The 24,798-nt window shown below is 33.0% G+C and overlaps 2 protein-coding genes across 3 annotated transcripts in view; both read right to left on the bottom strand.

Moving 5' to 3' along the window:
• Positions 1-246: 246 nt before the first annotated feature.
• Positions 247-2,926, bottom strand: LOC127728597 (uncharacterized). The gene is made up of 2 exons (XM_052236139.1): positions 2,593-2,926; positions 247-2,220 (listed from the first exon to the last, which is right to left on the bottom strand). The coding sequence occupies exon 2, from the start codon at positions 1,595-1,597 to the stop codon at positions 602-604; it is 996 nt and encodes a 331-aa protein (XP_052092099.1). The 5' UTR covers positions 1,598-2,220; positions 2,593-2,926; the 3' UTR covers positions 247-601.
• A 5,285-nt stretch (positions 2,927-8,211) lies between these two features.
• The window catches only part of LOC127728577 (deleted in malignant brain tumors 1 protein-like), a 32,814-nt gene continuing 16,227 nt past the window's right edge, over positions 8,212-24,798 (bottom strand). The window contains exons 6-10 of one of the 2 annotated variants that reach the window (XM_052236060.1): positions 16,564-16,757; positions 12,650-13,035; positions 11,611-11,915; positions 9,642-10,068; positions 8,212-9,605 (exon numbers count right to left, since the gene is read on the bottom strand). In XM_052236060.1, coding sequence (XP_052092020.1) covers positions 9,359-9,605; positions 9,642-10,068; positions 11,611-11,915; positions 12,650-13,035; positions 16,564-16,757 — 1,559 coding nt within the window. In that variant the 3' untranslated portion in view covers positions 8,212-9,358. Of the gene's footprint in view, positions 10,069-11,610; positions 11,916-12,649; positions 13,036-16,563; positions 16,758-24,798 lie in introns of both variants that reach the window. The other variant, XM_052236059.1, reaches the window with a different exon arrangement.

The following is a 24,798-nucleotide window of genomic DNA, read 5'->3' as shown; positions in this document are numbered from 1 at the left end:
GGCCCAGTTCCATTTAAAATAGTCACAGAATTTGCAGGAATACGAACTGGTGAATTCGAGCAAAGTTTAATAAATCCAATAGTATTACAATGTTCATTTTTGTCACAAGCTTTAAAAAGTTCTCTAAGTTTAAAATTTTCTGCTATTTCGGTAACTTCTTCTGGATACTGGTTCCCATAATCTTGTTGCAAAAGTTTTTTACATAAGCTAATAACGTTCATTCCCAAAAGTCCAGGGACATTTTCTTTTCTCATACTGGTATAACTGTCAATAGGATCCTTCACAATCAAAACACCTCTGTTTGGCAAACGTTGCCCCATAATGTCAATATCTACTTCAACATATCCTATATACGGTATACAAATTCCATTTGCCCCTTTCAGATTAAACGTAATATCAGTTTGTAGCTCCGTACACCTCCTCAGAAAACGGTTATAAAACGACTCTGTAACTGTTGTAACAGTTGACCCAGTATCTACTAGACAGTTAACTTTAAATCCTGCAAAGTAAGCACTAACTGTTGGACATTTACCCACTAAACGATCAGTTTGTATTGAGTCCATATGATTATCATCTACAATGGGACTCTTCACGGCAGACGCTACTCGTTTCCCGACTTCTTTGAATTAACAACTGGACAGTCTACAATCTTGTGACCTGGCTTATTACATCCAAAACATAACAAAGTACGTCGTTGTGGTTCGAACCTATTGTATCTACTGTTATAATTTGTCGACTGTTGCTTTGAATTCATGATCTTCGTTAATGTTTCAATTTGTTCACTTTGTTTCTGGACAATACCCAATAACTGGTTGAATTTTTCGGATTGTTCACTACTACTGTCAGTTTTATCCTTACTAGCGCACACATCAGCTGTAGGTTCTTCTGGTACAGTATCAGTTGTTTCACTTTTCGTCTTTGTGTTATATCTTTTATCTTTATATTCTTCCTCCTCGGACCACATAATAGCTTCTTCACGTAGATCCAAAAACGGCATATGAGGTTGTGCACGAACTATTTGTTTCAGATGCTTTCTTAAGAAACTGTCTTGTACATTTTGTGAAAATTGGTCGCATAATGTTTTCTCTTTATTAGGCATCCAAGTAGAATCTTTAATTGTAATTTTACTCATTAAATCCATTAACACATATGAATATTCTCTGAGCGATTCATTTGGCTTTTGCACACGATCCAAAAAATTCTTCTGTAGTTTGGTAATATTATCCTTTACACCAAAGGCATCTTGTAAAATTTCTAAAATTTGATCTGGACTTTGTCGTACTAGATGAGAACGATATTTCACTTCATCTTTAGCAGAACCTTCAAGTTGTAAATATATAAAATCCGCTCGTTCTTGACGGGACATCTCACGTGAATGTAGCACAGTATTAACATCTTCAATCCAATCTTCAACTGGAAAATTATACCCGGAAAACTTCGGAACCTTTCTATCTTTCTGTACATATACAACATTCTTTTCATTCGGTGCTTTTTTCACTTCATTTTCACCACCAGATTTCCAAGACATTTCTTTAATACTATTCTGTAATTCATTCACTTGCTTTTGTAAAGACTTACAAGTAGGATGACTTGCCATTATGAACTTTCAAAACTATTGAAAATTATAAAAAATACAAAAATTGCAAAAATACACAATATATAACTTCAACTCTATATTCACAAAAAGTGAATAAATGCACAACTATAATCCAGTATGAATAAAACACATAATCCAAAATGAAAAAAAAATTTACACATTTCAACATATATCACAATATCTCTCAATATCACATATATTCCAAATACAGAAAACAGTTACTTCATCGGTCCTCATTGGTACACGGTTTCGGCACTGTTATACATCTTCGTTAGTGTTCGCCTTTCAATCTCCGACAATGTTCGGTTAAGTCCGTATATATTCCAATAACACAAATAATCTCCGTCACTGGTCGGCTCCTTCCGTGGATTTCCGATCTGGTAGAAACTCCGTCAAAGTTCGGTCATCTCCGTGGATAGCCCGATGACACACACACATCAACTTCGTAAATGTTCGGCTTCCTCCGTAGATACCCCGCTCAGCCGTCTGATGGAATGTCAGCAATCATTGCCTTCTGGTTTGTCGACGACGCCATATGTGACCAGGTGGTATAAGGCATGGATGAATTGAATGCAGAACGTTCAAATACTTTATTATGTACTATAAAGAAGGCAACGACAGATCTGAAATATACAGATAATGACAAATAAATATAACTTTACAAATAAATGCATATAAATATATCATTTTGTAACAAATAATGTATATTATGTTTAATTACACTATTGCAAATAAATAATAATAATGCAAAACTAGTTAAATGACAACTCTGAAAGTAAACAATTTGTTAATTAATGCTAATGAAAACTGTTCACTAAAGTAAGTTGACCATACGTCTCAATAAAATACTATACAACATTGAAAGTTTATTACAGGTAAAAAAGAAAATATAAAGTTTGAAATACAATTAGCAAAGTAAATGAAACTAAATAAAATATTTAAGACAAAAACTTTTAACCATAGATTAATTTGAAAAACCCTTAAACTATAAATACCTTATAATGCTGGCTACGGCTCATAGTGTTGTTTCTGGTGTTACTTATTCTGCATTGACAATATAGTTAAAAATTACAGTATATATAGTCAAAAGGTGAACTGTCAAACTGGCCAGAACCAGATAAAACAACTATTAAGAAAAGTAATTTGTCCAATAGCCAGTGGTGAGTAAATATCAAAGAGCCTAGATAGAGTATTTGGATTCATTGAACCATATAATACAAATATATGTTCAATATAGTAAGATCATTATAATATAGAGTAAATAGATATAAACGAAGTACAAAGTTGGGAATAATATCAAATAGATAATTTTTATATAAATGAACTTGTCCACATGAGCATTGACACACTATGGGAAACAACATTTGCAACTTTATTTTAAGAACCGATTATCAGAATTGAATCAAACTTGATATACGTGTGCACTATAAGGTCCTATTCAAGTGTTGCTTCTTAGTTACCCATTGGTTAAAACACATGACCGCCAAGGGACTTTGAAAAAATCAAGTTCAAAATCTTCTTCTCAAGATCGCTGAAATGACTGATTTTAAACTTAGTATAAATATACAATGTGTACCTAGTATCCAGGTCCTTAAAAAGAGTTTTTACGTTTTGAGCTGATCCGAAGTTAAAAATGGCCACCAGTGAGGGCAAAGTTTGTATCAAAACCCTATCGTAAACATATTCATTTTTGAGAATGATAACCACTGAATTTAATCAAGCTTAATTAATATTAAAGTTAGTTACTCCATATGTCTGCACATAATAGAACTTTATTTCATGATCGAGTCTAATAGGACCCATTGAAATGGTGAACGATTCAGGCTCCTTGGAGCCTCTATTTATATTTGGCATGTATGTATGTAGATCACATCAAGAAGAATTGTTTAGTACCCGAAGGAATATGTGTGCTATTGCAATCGCTTGTCGTCCGTCGTCGTCTGTAGTTACCGTTAAACTTTTAGATATTAAAGATTACAAAAATCACAAAATGTTGATAAAAGTTTAGCCGCCGTCGCCAAAAAATCATTGTCAATTCCTTTGTTTTGTTATTTTTGACGTTCATCGCAGGCGAGGCAAAAATCTGTTATTTCGCTATGTGGTATATTTGTATAGTATTGTGGAAATAATTGCATAAAGTTCGAGATTGCATGTGAGTTACGTAAGCGCGTAACTGTTTTTTATATCCTGTGGTGTTTGTCGTTGATGAAATATGTTCATTGTTGTTCTCCAGTTTAAAATGTTTTGCGACTATTACTACACTGTAGTATATTATTTGTTTGTGCGTTTCTCTGTGATGAATGTTCTTGCGTGTGTTTGATCTGTATTTCTGTCACGTAGTGTTATCATTTCAGCGACATTTTTAACATTGTCATAAAGCGGGAGGTTTGGCTAGCCATTAAATCAAGTTCAACCCTACATTTGTTCTTAAAATGTCCTGTTCCAATTCAGGAATATGACAGTTGCTATCAAATAGTTCGATCTATGTATGTTAAGGGTTTATTTTTGTTCACTTTAGTGTTCCTGTTGTTCGTTTATTTTCCTCTTACAGTTGATGTGTTTCCCTTGGTTTTAGTTTGTAACCCGGATTTGTTTTCTCTCAATCGATTTATGACCTTTGAACACCGGTTTACTACTGTTGCCTTTATTTAGTAACAGTGTCCATGCTGTTGGTTGCCGGTTAAAATCGACGGACTTCAAGTGATGACAATACATGTAGCTATCCCAAAATTTTTTTTAGAGGACACAACTCAGGTATGGGTCAAACTGATCTTTCTGAAATCTTCGGCATAGGTCCATTTTGTCATGATGAACCCTCAACAGATTTGAGATAAATGTAACGATATTCGAGACATTATCAAAAAACTAATGTGTGACCATTATGTCCTATTTTTTCAAGTTAATAACAGCGGCTGTGTTTTTAAGGAGTCGAAAATAAAAGCACGCCTTTTGTGAAGGAAACATTTAACAAGGAAAAATCAAACTAACTTTTAAAGAATTTTGCACATTAGTTTCAAAGGAGATTTTTAAAACACGCTTACGACAGACGACGACGGACAACAAACGATGGCAATCGCTCGCATACCACTTCGAGTACGAGACACAACTTCCTTAGGTGATATGTGAAGGTCAGGGGACCCATTAGGCTCGATTATTAGGGGTCCAAAGTTTAACATAGGCCCCAATGGAAAAAGCTTTGAAAATCTTCTCCTTAAGAACTACCAGGCCATATTGGATCAATCTTAGAGAATGGATGATCCTTATATGATGAGGATTAAATATATAAAAAGAAGATGTGGTATGATTGCCACAAGAAACCAAATGACACAGAAATTAACAACTATAGGTCACCGTACAGCCTTCAACAATGAGCAAAGCCCATACCACATAGTCAAATATAAAAGGCTTCGAAATAACAAATGTAAAACAGTTCAAACGAGAAAACTAACGGCCTAATTTATGTACAAAAAATAAACGAAAAACAAATATGTAACACATCAACAAGAAACAACCACTGAATTACAGGCTCCTGACTTGGGACATCCTGGGGATCGTTGGTTTAAAGAACTTTGGGTCCAAAGTTTAATACAGGCTTCAATGGGGAGGACGCTGTAAGAATCTCATTAAGAACTAACAGTAGTAATGCAGTTATAATTTGCATCAAGCATCAGTAGGCCATTAAGATGCAATTGTGTACAAATGAAGGTACATAGGTCCATGGGTCTGAGCACTAGGAGTCCAAAGTTTAACATAGTCTTTATTTGGAAAAGCTTAAAATTCATCTTCTTCAGAATCTGCAATGGAAATGCAGTCATATTTTACACGAATCTGTACATGCCAAACATAACTAGAGGCTCCAAGGAGCCTGAATTGCTCCCCTGTTTAACTGGGTCTCATTTGACTTGATTTTAAAATAAAGTTCTAGTATGTGCAAGTAAATAACTTTGATTAAGCTTGATTGCATTTAGTGTTCATTATTCTCCAAAAAAAGATGAATTTGTTTACGCTACAAACTTTGCCCTCACTGACGACCATTTTGAATTTTCTATCGCCTCAAAAAGTGACAACGCTAAGGTTGTCGTAATTATGACATAGCGTTCAGGAGCCTGTAATTCAGTGGTTGTCGTTTGTTGCTGTGTTACATATTTGTTTTTGTTCATTTTTTTGTACATTAATAAAGCCGTTAGATTTCTCGTTTGAATTAAATTGTTAAACATTGTTCATTTCGGGGCCTTTTAGTCTCTTGGCAATCATAAAACATACTATTTGTTTATATATATAACGATGTCGTTATAACGACATAAAGATGTCGTTATAACGACATAGCGATGTCGTTATTACGACATAGTGATGTCGTTATTACGACATGCTATGTCAAAATTACGACATAGTTATGTCGTTATTACATTCTATGTCGTAATTACGACATAAATTTTTTTTTTCGAATGACCCTTATCGGCTTCCGTAAGCAACCAACAATCAATCAATTTAAGTTTAGAGAAAACAAGTTTTTATATTCTGACTGTTTTTCACTACTATTTCTTTGATTTGGAAAAGTAAAAACTTGATAACAAGGCTAATTACTGACAGAAAGATAAGAAAGAAGTATATCTTTTTTTTATAATTCTCTCTGTACGAGAAACTAAGCTCCTATACATACATAGTTCAACATGCATTTTCATTGGCCTAATATTGATTTCTTTCGAATATAAAAGTCGTAATTATGTCCTTGACAACACAAATCTTTCCTAAATGACGTTTTGGTAATGCTAACGTCCACGTGAAATATACTGCTGGGCGTAAATTTCAAAGCAAATGTTTCTTTCGTAAAATAGTTCAAATTTATTATCGTATTACGTTTTGACATACGGTTGGAAAAGCCACACGACAATGTCGCATTAAGATAATACTGAGACGTACTTTAGCGCCAAAGAGGGAAACGGGATCTCCAGCATTTTTTTAAACACATATAAACGTTTTATTCCTAAATATTTCCTGTATACAATTACCTTAGTCGTCCAGGTAACAGACTAAGGGTCCCTGTTTACAAAATGAGCCATCTATCCAGGGGTAATATAAGGCCAAAAATGCAGTCCACTTTTTACCTTGTATTTACAATTAGTTCCAAAAATATATTTACATGGTGTTAGAAGCATCTAACTCTATACCTGAACTTTAACATAGTAATTAATAAGATACCCATACAAAAGATGTGCATTGAACGCAACACACATAAGGCTAACACTTTTATATCATTTTTATATATATGCATATATTAATAAGATCTATAGTCTTATATAATAAACCATAAAAAACTTCCTTTAAAGCTTATATTATATTTTTTTGTCTAAATTTTCATAATCACTGTCTTCAATTTTGTGTTATCGATGATGTCTATGCTTTTTAATTGAACTTTTCAGATTCTAAAGGACTATGGGTAATTTTATTGTTTGTACCCCAAAATGAAAATAACGTCACGTCATTGGTTAGATTTTCATTGTTTATGACTTCTTTAACCAATCACGACGTCTTGGTGTACATTTTTGAAAATATTACCCAGAATGCAGTAGATTCTGAACCGGCGAATTGAAGAACAAATTTCAAATTAATTTTGAAGTTGTATTTCTAAATACTATAAATATCTTGTGGTGCTATAGACGTTTTGTTGTATTTTATTGAATTCCTGATTTTCCAGAGAGTCCATTTAGAATAAGAAATAATTGTGTTTAGAAAATTGTCATATTTGAATATTCCTGTGTTTATTCCTAATATTATGTCCTTTTCAACAATAGGATTATTTATTCCTATGTTTGATTGGATAAGTATTTCGTGAAGCTTGTTTACAATTAACTTTGATGTAGTACAACTAAAAAATAAGTGTTGCAGGGTTTCTATGCTGTTGTCATTTTGACAAATATGGCAGTTTCCATTTGATAGTTTCATTTTTTGTAATCTACATTCAGTATATAAAATAGTGTGCATTGATCTCCATTGAAATTCTTTTACTTTATTTTCAATTATCATTTGTTTTAATCCCGACCACAAATTTTCCCAAAGTAAATTGTTTCAAAATATTTCCTCCCACTTCATTTGACATTTAAAGTTTTAACTTTGAAGGTTTTATTATTTGGTCAAGTTCACAATCTCAAGGTCATTTGATATCTTTTCATTTCATTATGCAGATTCTGGTTTCCGCAAGATTTCAAAATTTGCACGAAATCTTTATGAATTGCCTATTTAATTCTAGAAAATTCGGAAATTCAATTTCTCCGATCAATGAGCTTCCTATAAATTTCATTGCAGCTGTATTTTCTGAATTCCAAAATGTCACATTTATTCTCACCGTTTTCTGTTTTTACACCGTGGCGTTTCCATAATTTGTTCTGCCCATTTTTCTTTTCAAAATTGAAAAAGTATTTAGTTGACTTTTCCCCCATCTTCAGCCCATTTCGTTCGTGATCTTATTTTTGCAGACATAGTCTTATTTGTATAATATTCCTTAATCTTATTTTTTATTTCTAAAATTTTGTCAGGCGAAGTATTTGATTCATTCGATTGAAGTTCTAATTTTTCAAGTTGTTTTCCAAAAGATATATTTTTGCTTTGATAAACGGTTTAATTTTTGACTAATTTCTATATAGTCAAACATTTAATTTTTTGATTTTGTTACATCCCACCATTCTTGAATGCTATTGAATCGATCTTTACTTGTTACCCAATTTTCCCAAAACATTTTAAATGCATTTGAAAATTCATTTGTCTTAATTGTATTTAGATTCATGATCCACAATCCCGGTCCTCTAATTTAGTTTTTGAAGTAACTATGTCATGATCACTAAAAGTAAATATACGCGTATTTGAAATTTTGCAGCTTAGAGATTTCGTACAAAAAATATAATCTATTCGTGATTTTGATTTACCTCTTTGAAAACTATACCTTCTATTTGTTGGAAATTAAGATCTCGATATATCATCTAATTCAAATTTCAAAAGACTCTTTAGTTCCTTTAAACCTGCATCCTCATTTTGATGCGAAGGGGCCTTATCTAGTTTTCTGTCTAACGCACAATTGAAATTCTCTAAGAAGACATTATATTGATCTCCAGCATTTAGAAAAGTAAGTTTTTGTTTTTATCTAAAAAATAAGCACACGGACCTCAATTGTTTTCTTTTGTAATCAATTGTGTACTGCTTCAAGTAAGTTGTATCAAAATTGAAAGGAAAAAAAACAATTGTAGATTTTTTTTCTGTATGCATTTGTAGTGACATCGAGGATAGAACTTGTTTCATTGGCAATCATACCACGTCTCTTAATTTTATATAGACTTTTTATTGTGTCAGCCTGTGTTTTTCAATTAATTTTTCAGTGTTTTGCTGATTATCGTTCTCCATTGCCTTTCCTTGTGTGACGCTTTTTTCAGTGTTTTCGTACCAATTTTTTTCTGTAATTCTCTCCTCCATGTTTTTTAAATGTTATATTTCCAAAAACTACAGGTCAATTACATCATTTTTATGTAGAACATAATTCAAGAGATAGTAATAATATTGTTTGTTTGAATAATGTTTTCACCTGGCAGCCCATTTGTACAACTCAAACGACAAAGATTCAAACAGTCATACATTTACTGTTTATAAAATCATTGACATTCAACAAATAATACAAAAAAAAGTAAAAATTTCAAGCCTCCTTTCAATGTAAAATTTAAAACTTAACAAACGTTTCTTATATATGGTAAAAGTATTATCATAATATCACAAATATCACAAGATCACGAATAAAGCAAATAATGTAAAAGGCAATAAAGTATAAAAAGAAAACATTCGGCAAGACGCATGTGATAAAATGGTCAGTTTTCCATTTAGACCTCCAACATACAATTTATTTGGATCAGGAATATGTTTTTGATTTTCTGGAGATGACGTTTGTGAATTTGAGCTTGTCATTTTTATGAGTTCATTTGGAGTTGATACTGTATCCATCCCCACAGTATGCTGAAAGATTGGTTTCGGTGTCGTAGAGGATATCGTGGAGGAATTTTGCTTCTTAATTGTTGTTTTCTCAGAAGGTGAAACGGAAGGTTTGGGTTTACTTGTTGTCTTTTGCGATGTTTTCTGCGGAGGTGAATCGGAAGGTATTGGTTTAGATGTTGTTTTCTGTGGAGGAGTTGGTGAGTCGGAAGATATTGGTTTTGATGTTTTTTTCTGCGGAGGAGTTGGTTTAGATGTTGTTTTCTGCGGAGGACTTGGTGAATCAGAAGGAATTGGTTTAGATGTTGTTTTCTGCGGAGGACTTGGTGAATCAGAAGGAATTGGTTTAGATGTTGTCATCTGCGACGTTTTCTGTGATTTAGTTTGCTCTATTGTTGGTAAAGTAACAGAAGACACTTTGGTTGATGTTTTGACAGTTCCAGTCGACCATACAGGAACCTTAGAAGCGACCATACTTGAAGTTGATGGAGACTTTGTTGTAACTGAAATTCAGAAGACAAATACATCATTATTATTTTTCATCTACATTTTTTATCTAAAATTATTTTCCATTGATTTTGTTTTAAATACATGTATTAATAATAAAAAAATACAAGCTTCTAATCTGACATCTCTGCTGCACACTATGTCATGTGCGGTTTGTATGCGTGTATGAAGTAACAAACATATACAGAATTCAAATCGCAAATAAAGAGGCAACATAATTTCCCCTGTGTCATACTAATTTACAGAGTAAACATGAAAACTTTGTTGAAATTAAGGCGACAGTAGTTTACCGATGTTCAAATCTAGAAAAATGATTAGGAAGGCAGAGATCAAGGTAACAAACAAAAAAACTGAGGTCGCATGGACCGCTCTTAAAGGAGGGAGCGAGACCAGGTGCGACGACAGGGTGAGCGGCTCCCAACCCATTTATGCACACACCACCCACCATGCGAATTCACACTTAAAACCTACTTGATTTTTTAATATCTGAAAAACTAAACTTAGTAATATTCTTAAAACTTTTTTTCATATAACTTCATTAAATTAAAACATTTTTGTAAATTTTACACCGAATAATATATTACACCAAACTATACATAACTTTAGTTCAAATATGATTTTTGTTTTGATTAATAATGTCATTCAAATATATTTTTGGAACGATAGTATAAATTTGACAAAATGCAGTTTGGAGCTATCTTAAGACTTTCATCAGAATTATTGTTATGTTTAGAAATGAGTCATACTATTGTTAGAACCTTTAATATTGATTTATTGATTGCTGGTGTTTTAACGCCACTTTCAGCTCAATTGGCTACATCATGGCGATCAGTTTTTATTGGTGAAGAAAGCAGGAGTGCCCTGATAGAACCACCAACCTTCGGCAGGAAAACTGACGATCATCAATTAAGATTTGAGTCGAACGCACCTGCCATTTGCGGGTTTCGAAATCCCAACCTCTGCAGTGTTGACTGGCTAGTGATGCATTAGTTGAACTACTTAGATCACTCTACCACCGAGGCCTCCAGAACCTCTAATAGTATATTCATGAATCTGTGATATAGTAAACTTAAGTAAAGATTGAAAGACGTTTTGAAAATTAGATTGACGTGTTTAGACTTTAGGTATTTATCATACTTGGCTTTCAAATTTTTGGATTTCAGCATTCCTGATGGATGTTAATCCAGAAAGGCACTTCGAACGCACGGAATTTATTAAGTGTTGTTTTCATTCAGGTGAAATTGGATCATCTTTCTTATCTGTCATAAATCGAGAGTTCCTAAATATAACGAGCGAGTCACTGATAATATCGTATTATGAATTTATTAACCGTTAAGAATTAATTGTGTTACAAATAACCACGGCTATTCTTGCATTTGTCGTCCTTTCCGTATTTTCATATAATCGTTTATTTTGACAGACACTCTTGAAGCAACCTTTTACAAAACGCAAATCTTTAAAAAAATTTATATGTAATTAGATCGTGGCAAATCTTTCGTTAAATATGTAAACACTTTTGAAACATTTATTTATCTCACCTAAATTGACTTCCCATCCATCACCCCTATCAATCACAACACCATCTCCATGTTGAATAAAGTTCAATGGCGGACTAACCACACGATAGATTTCTCTAGAATCAACGTCTCGTTTTCGCCTTTTTCCTGTACTTGTACTATTACAACTTCGATCACATTCAGCATTTTTCTCAGATACAAGACATACAAAGGCGTCACACTGGATCACAACGTTACTAAAGGCAACAAACTTAAATGTTTGATAGCGGAATCCAAATGAAGTGGAGTTCAAAGGGAAGAAACCTAGTGTTGGGTCTTTTTGACATCTGCAAATAACATAATGTTTAATCATTTCTGCTTTCAAAAATGGAATGCATCATTTGTATTATTGATAAAATATAGGCACATGCGGTGTCGATCTAGGCATTTGCCTTAAGGAGGTGTGACTCGTAAACTTTGTCGCCATTAATTGTAACAAAAAAAAATAGCATTTTGTTCCACCTTTCAATAATTGTTTCCCTCATTTCTTCCCCCTTACATGTTTCTTGTATCTCTTGAAAGTATTAAAACATTTTCCAATTAGCATATGAATCAGTAACGTTCAGTCCAGTATATGTATTCGAATAAAGAATAATAAAAATACCTTGCAGTTCCTTTGTTATGAAAGGTGTCATTATGACAAACTAGTATGATACTTTCAGGTTGAACATACTATGGGTTCATTTACTTTCGCGGATTGAGTAAAAATTGTGTTTTCATGGATATTTCATTTCATTCTTCGTACTAGCTTCGTTGATCATTTAAATTTGTTGATTTCCTTTACCAACGATATTCATGATAATTGATATCCCACGAAGATTAATGAATCCACAGTATTTTGTTTATATTGACATGGCCTGTAGAAGTGTATATATTACTGTTAACGTTAACTTCTTTTGTCATTGGATAATAGTTATCCTTTTTTAATAGTATTTTCGATATAACTAATAATAAAAAATCTGTATTCCGTCTATTCTCTTGACTTGCTAATATTCTAATTTTGTCGTTAAATCAAACTTACTTTTGGCTAAATAAATTGAAAAATGTCGGATCATTTGGATCGTTGGTAGGAGTTGCTTTACAGTCTGGTACTACAAGCTTTAAGTTGGGGTCTATGGATTCCAGAGTTAGCGCAACATTCAACCATTCTCCAAGTGTCATTTGAACAGACCCATTCAATGCAGTAATGAAAGAATCATTGTAAAATGACATTGATATAGTGAATGTACCAGGTGCCTTCTGGGTAACAGTCTCAGTAAGTGGAGTAACTCCCTTGTCTGTGTCGAGATCACGTGGGAACTCACAACTAACCTCAATTCTGTATGTGTTGACACGGACAATCTGATTTGCGATGACTGTGTAGTCGTATTTTATTGAGTTTGTATAAATGATATGAGATGTATTCACCTGTTAGAATAGAAGACTTTTAATGAAACATTTCTAAGAATATATAGTTATACTGTGTATCAGGAATCATTCATCTTGGATAAGTATGGTGTTGCACATTACACATAAGATCTAAAATAACAAACACATATTAAAATATCGCTGCTGTAAATCGTTACATAGGGATGAAGGGTGCCTGAAAACGCCTTTAGGATTATTTTAGGGAATCAAGAAATGGGAAGTTTTGCACTATTAAAGATCGCCAATACATGTTTTCTTTTGTAACACACAAAACTGATCTTTAAATGCGAGTTTAAAAGCAGGGCGATAAAACTATTGTAACTATAAGATGATAAAACTTATCCAAATTCTGTCCCATACGCTATTTTCGTTATTTTGCAAAAAAATGAAATAAAATTTAAATTTAATTTTTTGTACTGTGTATTTTACTTTCAATTATATTAAACATTGCCATTAAATACGACAAATAATATATCACCAAAAATATATTACCGACTAAAAACAAAGCCATCGTGAAATAATACAGAAAAAAAATGTATGACGTCGATTCATAAAGGATTCAGTGATTTCTTTGTACCATATACTGCGAGGTTACGATAAAATGTATTCAAAACAGAAAATAAATAATCATTTGAAAAGAGTGGAATCTGTTCAATATTTGGTGATTTTTATGAATCACTAAATTACGGTTAACAATACATTAAGTCATAGTACTGAAATTTCAAATTGCATGCCCAAATCCCAATAATAAAATGTATCCCCCGATTTCCCAAAATTCTTATTTTGTCACCCTTCTGGTAATTTGATAGGAGATGGCTTTATCTGCTCATTTGAAAGTAATAATAGAAAATGTATTACTGTAAATTTGGAAGAAATTACAGAAAAAGTATTGTTTGTTCATTTTGAGGTAGTTACTAACATTGACCTTTTTTTTTACTAAACTAAAACATAATTATTTATGCATGGCTAAACAGTTATGGACACTTCGGTCCTACATCATGTCGATACTTGAAATTTTAGTCTCGGAAAACATGGTTTACTTATAAGTTGGAATTGGCTTTGAACTACCTTTCAATAACTGCTGATACTGTTAGATGATTCTTGTCTTTTTGTTTGGGTTTTTTATGGTCTGATGAGTCCAGCATTTTCCTACTGATTTTTATAGTTTATTCTTATGATATGCTGTTACATCACTGTCCTAGATGAGGGAAGGGTTGAACGCACACAAACGCGCCACATTCTTTATGTGCCTGTCCCAAGTCAGGAGCTGTAATTCAGTGGTTGTCGTTGATTGCTGGCTGCCTCATCTTTATTTTTGGTTTGTTGCTTTTAGTATAAATCAGGCCGTTTGTTTTCTCGTTTGAATTGATTCGCATTATGTCATGCCAGGGTCTTTTTATAACTGACCATACCGTTTAAGTTTTGCTCATTTTTGAAGGCCGTACACTCTCTTCCTTTTTTTCACTGGTAGATAGTTGTCTCATTGGCAATCATACATCATCTCCTTATTTTTTTGTATCATCAATGGTCCAAATATATTTTGGAGAAAAGCTTTTCACGACGTTCGTAATTATATATATATATATATATATATATTGGCCTTCCGAATACTGTTTCGATTCCTAACATCACTGAAGAGACATTAATTGTCGAAATCCGGATATGGTGTACTAATTTTTGCACCTTTTGTTTGCGGTATACCATCTTTTCCGCAAGTTTATTGTTTTCTGTTTAGTATTAAATTAATAGTTAAGATCCATTTTGTTACATCTGGTGATCCGTTTATTTGGCAATCTCCAATGGCAGTCAGCAGGGTTTAAGAACATCCGTTGTTTGACCTGCTAGTCAAATGCGTTTTGTTAAAATATACTTTTTCACTCTTTTTGGTCTTTTGGAAAATGTTGTTTGTGCTGTATTTAGACCCCTCTACCAAGAAATTTGTTTTGCATGCACACGTATAAAAATTGCGGTTTTTATTCAACGCAATCATAGGTTTGAACGTTGTTTTCAATTTAGACTTGTTCATATACATATATGTATATACACTAATATCTATGTTATATGAGTTTAAGGAGCAATTACTATATAAGTAAGCCACCTACCAAAACCAATAACAACGACGTTCGTAAAAGATTTTAAAGCATATCCTTCGTATAATCACACATTACAAATTAAGGGAACAACTCGGAGAAAAGTAAAATATTTTCTTTTGTCTCATTTAAAATTTCAAAACATTTCTTCTGTAAATTATTAGAAATATAATTTTGCGCTAACCCTGTTACAAATTTGTATCCAATCTGGTAGATTCCATTTTTACGACGTTAAATTAAAAAGATGGTTAAAATCAGATCTTTATCATTTATCATCACAATAAAAATATATTTTTTAAAGCTTTATCGACACCTCTTTCGAGAACAACCAAGGAATTTGATTTGAGACATTATCTATTGGTTACTTTTTTATGCTGCAAAAATTAAGTTAAAATCACTGCAGCAAGAGAATCAATATAAGCAAAAATTAAAAACACATTTGATATTTATTGGCCAATTGGATGCGAAGGACTAAAAGAAGTAAACTGATGCAGAAACATGAATAAAAACGGTCTTTTTCATAAAATATAATTTCGACGTAGAAATTCTAGTGCCGTCTTTCTGCTTATCATTTAGCCGAAAACAAAAGTTTAAGGCAAGTGCCCTTTTCGGTTGATTTCTCGAAGAAAGTTGTACTGTTAATTAAATTTTAAATTTATATTGATATCAACACTGAAAAGAACAGTAGTTTGTTTGATTCATTACGTCATAGTAGAACAGTCATTGGCGTTTTCATTACATTCCTTTTTTGTTGATTTTTTAGCTGCCAAATTCATACCCATCGAATTGACTCAAACTGTCAACTTTGATTTAACATGGTAAACCGTATATCCGAATTACAAAAGTTCCATAGGAAACAATAACTTATCATGCTGAGCACACGCGTAATTGGTCTCCAACTGAGGTCGCATCAAAGGTGGCATGCATACGGGTTTAAATGAGGTCGTATTATTTTCTCGCAAGATATAGGGTACCAATGATCTTCCTGAGCTTATTTTGAAAAATAATTTGAACCAAACTGACTGCCTTTAGCGAATTATTAATCAATATTTCGTTCTTGTAAATGTTTGATGCAAAAACAAATGTAAAACACTTTCCTCTTATACGGTCAAAATTGTAGCCACTGGCCCTTTAAAACATTTAATGATCCACAAATCAAAGACTTTACCAGAGTGTTTGGCTTTATAAATAGCACCTATGATATGAATATATACTATAAGGTCTTGTACGAGCTTGATATTTTGCACTAACCGAAATTAGTTAAAACCACGCATTTTTGTTTTTTTAGAGAAATGGTATTTATGAAGTCTTTGACCTTTAAACCAAGGTGAGTATTCGTGATAATAAATTCTTAGAGTAATGACTAACATCTTACTTATTACACCAAATAAGGGCCTCCCCACCAATTCCGTCGATTGATAATAATAAGCATACGTACCGTTGTAACTGTTCCACATTCACTGTATGGTATTATTATTGTAACAGTATCAGTCGTTTTCTGTGTATCTGAATTGCATGGTCCAGTATATGGATAAAATATAGATAAATGTTTTTCCTCCAAATATTTGTCTTGTATTCTACTGAACCGTGCGTAAAATTTCCCACCTGAACATTCTAGTTCTGGAACCGGTGCTAAAAACAAACAAAGTGAGAAATACTAGATTGTCGATACTAAAGTAATACATACTAGATTGTCGATTATTGTTACTGAAGTGAGAAATGTTAATTTGTTGATACTAAGAGTGAGCTATCCTATGTTATCGATATTGAAGGAATAATTATTAGACTGTCGATTGTTGATTCTGAAGTGAGAAATACTAGATCATCGATATTGAAGTGATAGATACTAGACTGTCGATTGCCGATACTGGATGGGAAAATACTACATTGGCGATACTTAAGTGAGAAAAACTAGATTGTCAATACTGAAGTGAGAAATACTAGAATGTCGATACAAAAGTGCAAAATACTAGATTGTCGATACTAAAGTGAGAAATACTGAAGTAATAAACACTAGACTTTCGATTGTCGTCACTGAAGTAATAAACACCAGACTTTCGATTGTCGTCACTGAATTGAGAAATACTAGATTGTCGATTGTCGATGCTGAAGTGAGAAATACTAGATTGTTGATACTGAAGTGAGAAATACTAAAATGTTCATACTGAATTGAGAAAAACAAAGTCTTGACTGTCGATTGTCGATACTGAAGTGAGAAATACTAGATTGTCACGATACTAAAGTGAGAAATACTAGATTGTCACGATACTAAAGTGAGAAATACTAGTCTGTCGATTGTCGTTACTGAAGTAATAAACACTAGACTGTCGATTGTCGTCACTGGATTGAGAAATACTAGATTGTTGATACTGAAGTGAGAAATACTAGATTGTTGATACTGAAGTGAGAAATACTAGACTGTCGATTGTCGATGCTGAAGTGAGAAATACTAGATTGTTGTTACTGAAGTGAGAAATACTAGATTGTGGATACTTAAATGAGAAATACAAAGTCTTGACTGTCGATTGTCGATACTGAAGTGAGAAATACTAGATTGTCGATACTAAAAGTGAGAAATACTAGACTGTCCATTGTCGATACTGAAGTGAGAAATACTAGACTGTCCATTGTCGATACTGATGTGAGAAATACTAGATTGTCGATACTGAAGTGAGAAATCCTAGATTGTTGATACTGAAGTGAGAATTACTAGATTATTGATACTGAAGTGATAAATGATATACTGTCGAGTGTCGATCCTGAAGTGAGCAATACTAGATTGTCGATACTGAAGTGAGAAATACTAGACTGTCCATTGTCGATACTAAATTGAGAAATACTAGATTGTCGATACTGAAGTGAGAAATACTAGATTGTCGGTATTGAAGTGATAAATAAATACTAGACTGTTGTTCTTTACCAAGACTATTTGATCTATTTAAACCAAAATTGGGGTTAGCAAAGAGAAAATTAAAAAAGACTAGCCGGCTCGGGAAACAGTTTTTTTTTCTCCTTAACAAAGTTTAAAAGACGCTTTTGCAGAGTTTTCAAAATCTTTTTCCCCCAGGTGGTCCTTGAAGAAATCCTGCAGGTCATCATTATTATTTCTATTGCAAAATACCAAAATTGTGTCGGTCCTTTGCAAAGTTTTGGTGGTCAGAGACTTCAAACCATAACTTTTCGAGAACTCTGGTTTTGAAATTCAGATTTACTCACTGATATTTCTGCGTACGGTACAGTTCCTTCGAAATCCCATTTTATTTAAAGTAATGTCTTATAATAGAGATGGTATGCTTTATAAATGTCATTTACATGACAATTACTGAAGTGAGAAATACTAGACTGTCGATTGTCGATACTGAAGTGAGAAATACTAGATTGTCGATTGTCAGTAATGTCTAATAATGGAGATGGTACTATGCTTTATAAAGTCATTTACATCACATTTTTTGCCAAAGTTTGTTCCAAAACCCGTAGAATTGTCACCACCATAAAATTTGAGGAGGAACAATTGCCCAAGAGGTCTCTTGTTCTGCCTCATTTGAGCAAATAGTTGTATACCATGCGTACACGACAAAAATTTATTGCAGATTTTTAAAATATTCTTATAAAGTTCTATGAATAATTGATCTTAGGCTGTGGATCAAATTTCTAAGGACAATTTTAACACGTCTATTGACAGACCACCTCCAACACTAAATCTTACAATACACCTTTTCACTTGTAGTATCGTATATCTGAGATTTTAAACAACAATTTAAAGGTTGGATAACATATCAATCACAAGTATGGATATTTATAATAAAAAAAAACTTTAACGTAAATGTTTTTTATTGTTTTTTTTAAAATTATTTTCTATGTGTTGTCGTTTTTTCGTACCCAAAAATTGATATTGTGCGTATCACATGATTTTAGAAATGTTTGGCACCAAACACTATTTAGTAGCATAAATTACATGTTAAATCGTGAAATAAAACAAAATATGATAGATATTAAGATTGTAGTGTGCTATACTATAGAATGTGCTTGATAAAAACCACAAAAGTGAAAACATTTATAAGTGGTTTAGACCTACATCGATAACTATCACCATAACCTACATCGATAACTATCACCATAACCTACATCGATAACTATCACCATAACCTACATCGGTAACTGTCACCATAACCTACATCGGTAACTATTACCATAACCTACATAAACTATATCGGTAACTATCACAAAACCATCATTGTTTGCACTATAGTAAACGATACATACGTTGGTTTCCATGACGTGTTCAGTTAATTTGCAATTAAATTTGTAGCTGTTGGTAATAAAAGAAATACTATATATGAAAATAAGAAGATGTGGTATGATTGCCAATGAAACAACTCTCCCCAAGACACCAAATGACACAGACACTAACAATTATAGGTCACCGTACGGCCTTCAACAATGAGTGAACCCGTACCGCATAGTCAGCTATAAAAGGCCCCGAAATGACAAATGTAAAACAATTCAAACGAAAAAACTAACGGCCTGAATTATGAAAAAAATAATGAACGAAAAACAAAAATGATATACAGCAACAAACAACAATGTCCAGTTAGGAAACTTTTCTTGTAACAACACTTATATACTAAAATGATGGTTTAGATATTAATATGCATATAAGCAGTGTATTTCCTCTACGAAACTTAAATATTACTGATCATGATTTCTTCATGTTGATTGATTTGTTTAACAGTGGTTTCTTGTTTGATTGTGTTGTCAGGGTTTTACATATGTTATTACATGTGCATAAAAGTATTACTGATGATACAACAAAGCACTTAACCATATCCAGTCAGGATTCTACTCCGTCAATATTATCTCCCCCATTACGCCACTTATTTTTTGCAATCGGGAAAATGGAAGCCATTGTAGAGATGACGCACTATCAATTTAGCTCTTGAAAACCGAAAAATTTATCCACATAGCATCATTACCATTCTTTAATGACAGTTGTTTTTTGAAAGATATCGTCTTACGGTGTTTATATATCCCAAATCGTTCGCTATGCTCGTGTCTGTAGTGACGTTTTAGATTTCAATAACGTAATCTATGTATTACTAGTAAATTATTAAGTCAGGGATTTCGTTACCACAAATTACTTAAAACCTTTACTAAATTCCTCCATAGATACAAATATTTGGTCTGCAAGTTTGGTTGTACCCGTAGAAAACATATTTAAAATGTTGTTATTTTGATTTTGTTATCAGTAAATTAAGACCATACTAAATATTACACATATCTACTTTCACGGCACTACAATCTGTCGATGTCTATAGTTTGGCATTGTACAAGGTCATGTTTTTCTCTGACTATTAATGACGTCCAGGCGCGTAGCTACGTTTACGTCAAAACGCCCGGGCGTACACATGAATTTAGGAGAAAAAATAATTTAATCTTAACAAATAATAAAAAAAACCTTAAAAGCACACGAGCCTTGTTATTCTTTCTTCAATAATAAAAGTGACGAAATTTACTTTTTAATGAAATGGTATCATATTACATATTTGTTCATTTTCTGTCAAAGTCTGAATCTACTGTGAATTCTACTCAGTTTCCTATGGTTTTAAGCAATTCTTTCGATATGTGGTTTGCTTTTTGATAAGCCTGCGACATTTATGTCGCGAAAACGAGATCGTGGCTTAGCGATCCTAGATTCCGTCGGCGTCGTCAACATTTAGGTTCAGTCTGTTGTTAAAGTTATTTTTGATTTTATCAATAACTTTGTCAGACCTTTATGGAATTTTACGGAAGTTGGACAGAAGCTTTTTAAGACCAAATTTAAGACAGTATTCAGATCAAAATTTTATAAATATTTATTTTTATTTTTGTCTCGCCTTGACGGAGTCAAAAAGTGAGACATGTTTCCTGCGTCGTCGTCGGTGGCGGCGTCAACTATGTATAAATTTGTGATTAGGTCAGTTTATTAGGAACCACTAGTGGTAGGCAAATAATATTTGGTATGCAGTTGTATGAGCATTGGCACATCTCATTTCCCCCTCAGTCATGGTCTATTGACTTTGAAACTTTTGCTTAGTTAACATGCATTAGTTTGTTTATGGGGAACCACTAGTGTTATGTCAACGATATTTGGTATACAGTTGTACTAACATAAGAACATCTCATTTCCATGGAACTTATGTTGCCACTTCCCCTCAATCATAGTCTATTGACTTTGAATTTGAAACTTTTGTTTAGTTTACATGTATCAGTTTGTGATTAGATCAGTTTATGGGGAACCACTAGTGGTAGGTTAAATATATTTGGTATGCAGTTGTATAAACAGTGGCACTTCATTTCCATGGATATTGTTTTGCCCTGTATTTTCAGTCATGGTTCATTGACTTTAAATATTTTGCATAACTTACATATCAAAATAGCATTAAGGCGAGACATATCTCTGTGTTTATAGTTTATAGTGAAAAATGGACTTACTACTAGGGGGTGTTTAACGACCTTGACTACCAATGAGGGTCTCGCTCGGTCAGCTAAATGGACTTCGTTTTTGTTTACAGTTAATATTTAGATGCAGTACAAGGTTAAAGTTTTTTTTTTCAGACATCAATAACTTTGTCGAACCTTCATGAAATTTTACCTAAGTTGGACACAAACTTTTTATGATCAAAAGTCGGTATCCAGAGCATAATGAAAATATTTTTTTTTATTATTTTCCGTATTTTACTGATAAAAGCACTTTGTTGTTTTGTAATTAATAAGTAGATGCATTTTGAGGTCAAAGTTTGTTACACATCAATTACTTTGTCAAACCTTCATGGAATTATATGAACATTTGGCAGAAGCTTTTTAATGATTTTAAAAGAGATAATTTTGAAATTATTTTTTTTTATTTTTCAGTATTTTACTGACTTATTTTTTTTACAATTAACAGACGGTCTGGGATTATTTATTTATTTTTTTACATGATAAATTTGATAACCTTCTTAGATTGTTATGAACCTTGGGAATAAGCTTATCTTCAAGATTAAGAAAAATCATCTAAAGAAAAGTTTTTTTTCTTAAATCCTGTATTTGTCTGATGAATAGATAGATATAAGAAGATGTGGTATGAGTGCCAATGAGACAACTCTCCATCCAAGTCAAAATTTATAAAAGTAAACCATTATAGGTCACAGTACGGTCTTCAACACGGAGCCTTGGCTCACACCGAACAGTAAGCTATAAAGGGCCCCAAAAAATTACTAGTGTAAAACCATTCAAACGGGAAAACCAACGGTCTAATCTATATAAAAAACGAGAAACGAGAAACACTTATGAACCACATCAACAAACGACAACTACTGAATATCAGATTCCTGACTTAGGACAGGTGCAAACAAATGCAGCGGGTTTAAACGTTTTAATGGTACCAAACCTTCACCCTTTTTCTGAAACAATAGTGTAACATCACAACATAGAAAGACACACTATAAAATATCAACTGAAATAGCTTAACTCAATCAAAGGACATATTAACACCATTGAACATACACTGAACAAATAAATTTGACCTATGACACAATGTAAATACAAAATAAATAAACTAAGGGAAGAATAATAAAAGTAACATGTGATATCGGTAAGAAAAGTTAGACAATTAAAGAAAAACAATATGCTCGAACAAAAATACCGTCCATTTGCAATAACTTTAAACACAGGTAAATGAAAATAATTTTGTTGTTAGGTATACGTATACAGTACCAATAGAGAAAGGAAATATTTTTACAAAATAAATAATTTTGAATAACTTTTTATAGTCAACATTACACTTTTACACAGACAGAAGCAATCCCAGGCGAGACCCAGGGTTCCACGGAACTCTTTAAGAATTTTATATTTCACCTGAAAATCTATGAAAATTATTTATTTCATGTGTCTATTAACGGAATTTGCGCATAAAAATGGGTGAAAATTTAGATAAAGTCAAAATAATTAATAGAACGACAACATTGAAATAGAGAATTGCTTTTTTATTTTCTCTAAACTTTTGGATTTTTGTAGATTGATTGTTATACCCCACATCTCCTTTTAATAAAATTGAGAATGGAAACGGGGAATGTGTCAATGAGACAACAACCTGACCAAAGAGCAGAAAACAGCCCAAGGCCACCAATGGATCTTCAACACAGCGAGAAAATCACGCACCCGGAGGCGGGCTTCAGCTGGCCCCTAAACAAAAATGTGTACTAGTTCAATGAAAATGGACGTCACACTAAACTCCAAAACATATAAATGAACTAACATTAAAAAAACATACAAGACCAACAAAGGCCAGAGGCTCCTGACTTGGGACAGGCGCAAAAATGCGGCGGGGTCAAACATGTTTTGTGAGATCTCAACCCTCCCCCTATACCTCTAGCCAATGTAGAATAAACAAACACACAGCAATACGCACAGTAAAACTCAGTTGAAAAGAAGTCCGAGTCCGATGTCAGAATAGGTAACAAAAGAAACTAAGCAAAATGACAATGATATATAAATTAACAAAGGACTACTAGCAGTTACTGACATGCCAGCTCCAGACCTCAATTAAACTGATTGAAAGATTATGTCTTCATCATATGAAAATCAAGCACAATCCCTCCCGTTAGGGGTTTAGTATCATAAACATATTTTACAGTAACTGGTTTGGACATTTTTCTCTAAGACAAAAATGATCATTGGATTCAAAATCAACACAATGAATAAATTAAACTTAAAAAAAATAAATAAACTAGACTCTAAATATGTAGCTATTGATGAGTTTTTAATGACAGAAATGCTATCTCTTTCTCGATAACGCAAGTATCTGGGGCTTCGCCACATCAACCCCCTACCAGGAGGTCCTCTGCCCTGGACCCGCTTTGGTCCCTCAGACGCCTCGCCGAGTATCGGGCGTACACTTACAAATGGCCTAGCTACGCCACTGACGTCTTTAATCTAAATCCATTGGATGTTGGATGTGTACTGATTGATATTTTAGTCTTAAATACATGATTTTTTTTATTAGTTGTTATTGGCTTTGAACTAGCTGTCAGTAACTGTGAGTACTCTCAGATCTGTACTTAAGTGTCTTTTTGTTGTGTGAATGTATAAGTATCCGTCCACGTACACTCTTTGTTTTTGTTAGATGTATTTCTATTTGTATCCATCTGATAAGTTAAGCCTTTTTCAACTGATTTTTATAGTTTTTTCTTATGTTGTACTGTTAAACCACTGTCCCAGGGGGTGGGGGTGGGGGGTTGAGCGCTCACAAACATGTTTAACCCCGCCACATTCTTTATGTGCCTGTCCCAAGTCAGGAGCCTTTAGTTCAGTGGTTGTCGTTGGTTCATGTGTCATATTTGTTTTTCGTAAATTGTTTTGTTATAAATTAGGCCATTAGTTTTCTCAATTGAATTGTTTCATTTTTTCATGTCGGGGCCTTTTATAGCCGACCATACGGTATGGGTTTTTCTCATTGTTGAAGGCCGTACGGTTGCATGCAATTGCTTACATCCACTTCAAGTTTAATTATTTTAGCAGTAGAAAGTCATGTCATAGAATTGATATTTGTTTCTGATGTACTGTTATATGCCATGTATGGTTGTGTATAAAAGCAAGCAGATATGAAAAATGTTATAAACAGGAATACGTTGTGTAGGAAGTAAAAAAAGTATAA

Source organism: Mytilus californianus, unplaced genomic scaffold (assembly GCF_021869535.1).
Source record: "Mytilus californianus isolate M0D057914Y unplaced genomic scaffold, xbMytCali1.0.p SCAF_2, whole genome shotgun sequence".
Classification (NCBI taxonomy): domain Eukaryota; kingdom Metazoa; phylum Mollusca; class Bivalvia; order Mytilida; family Mytilidae; genus Mytilus; species Mytilus californianus.
This window is presented reverse-complemented; position numbering and strand designations above follow the sequence as displayed.

Coding starts and splice junctions, on each gene's coding strand:
- LOC127728597 (XM_052236139.1), bottom strand. CDS start 1,597: ATGGCAAGTCATCCTACTTGTAAGTCTTTACAAAAGCAAGTGAATGAA.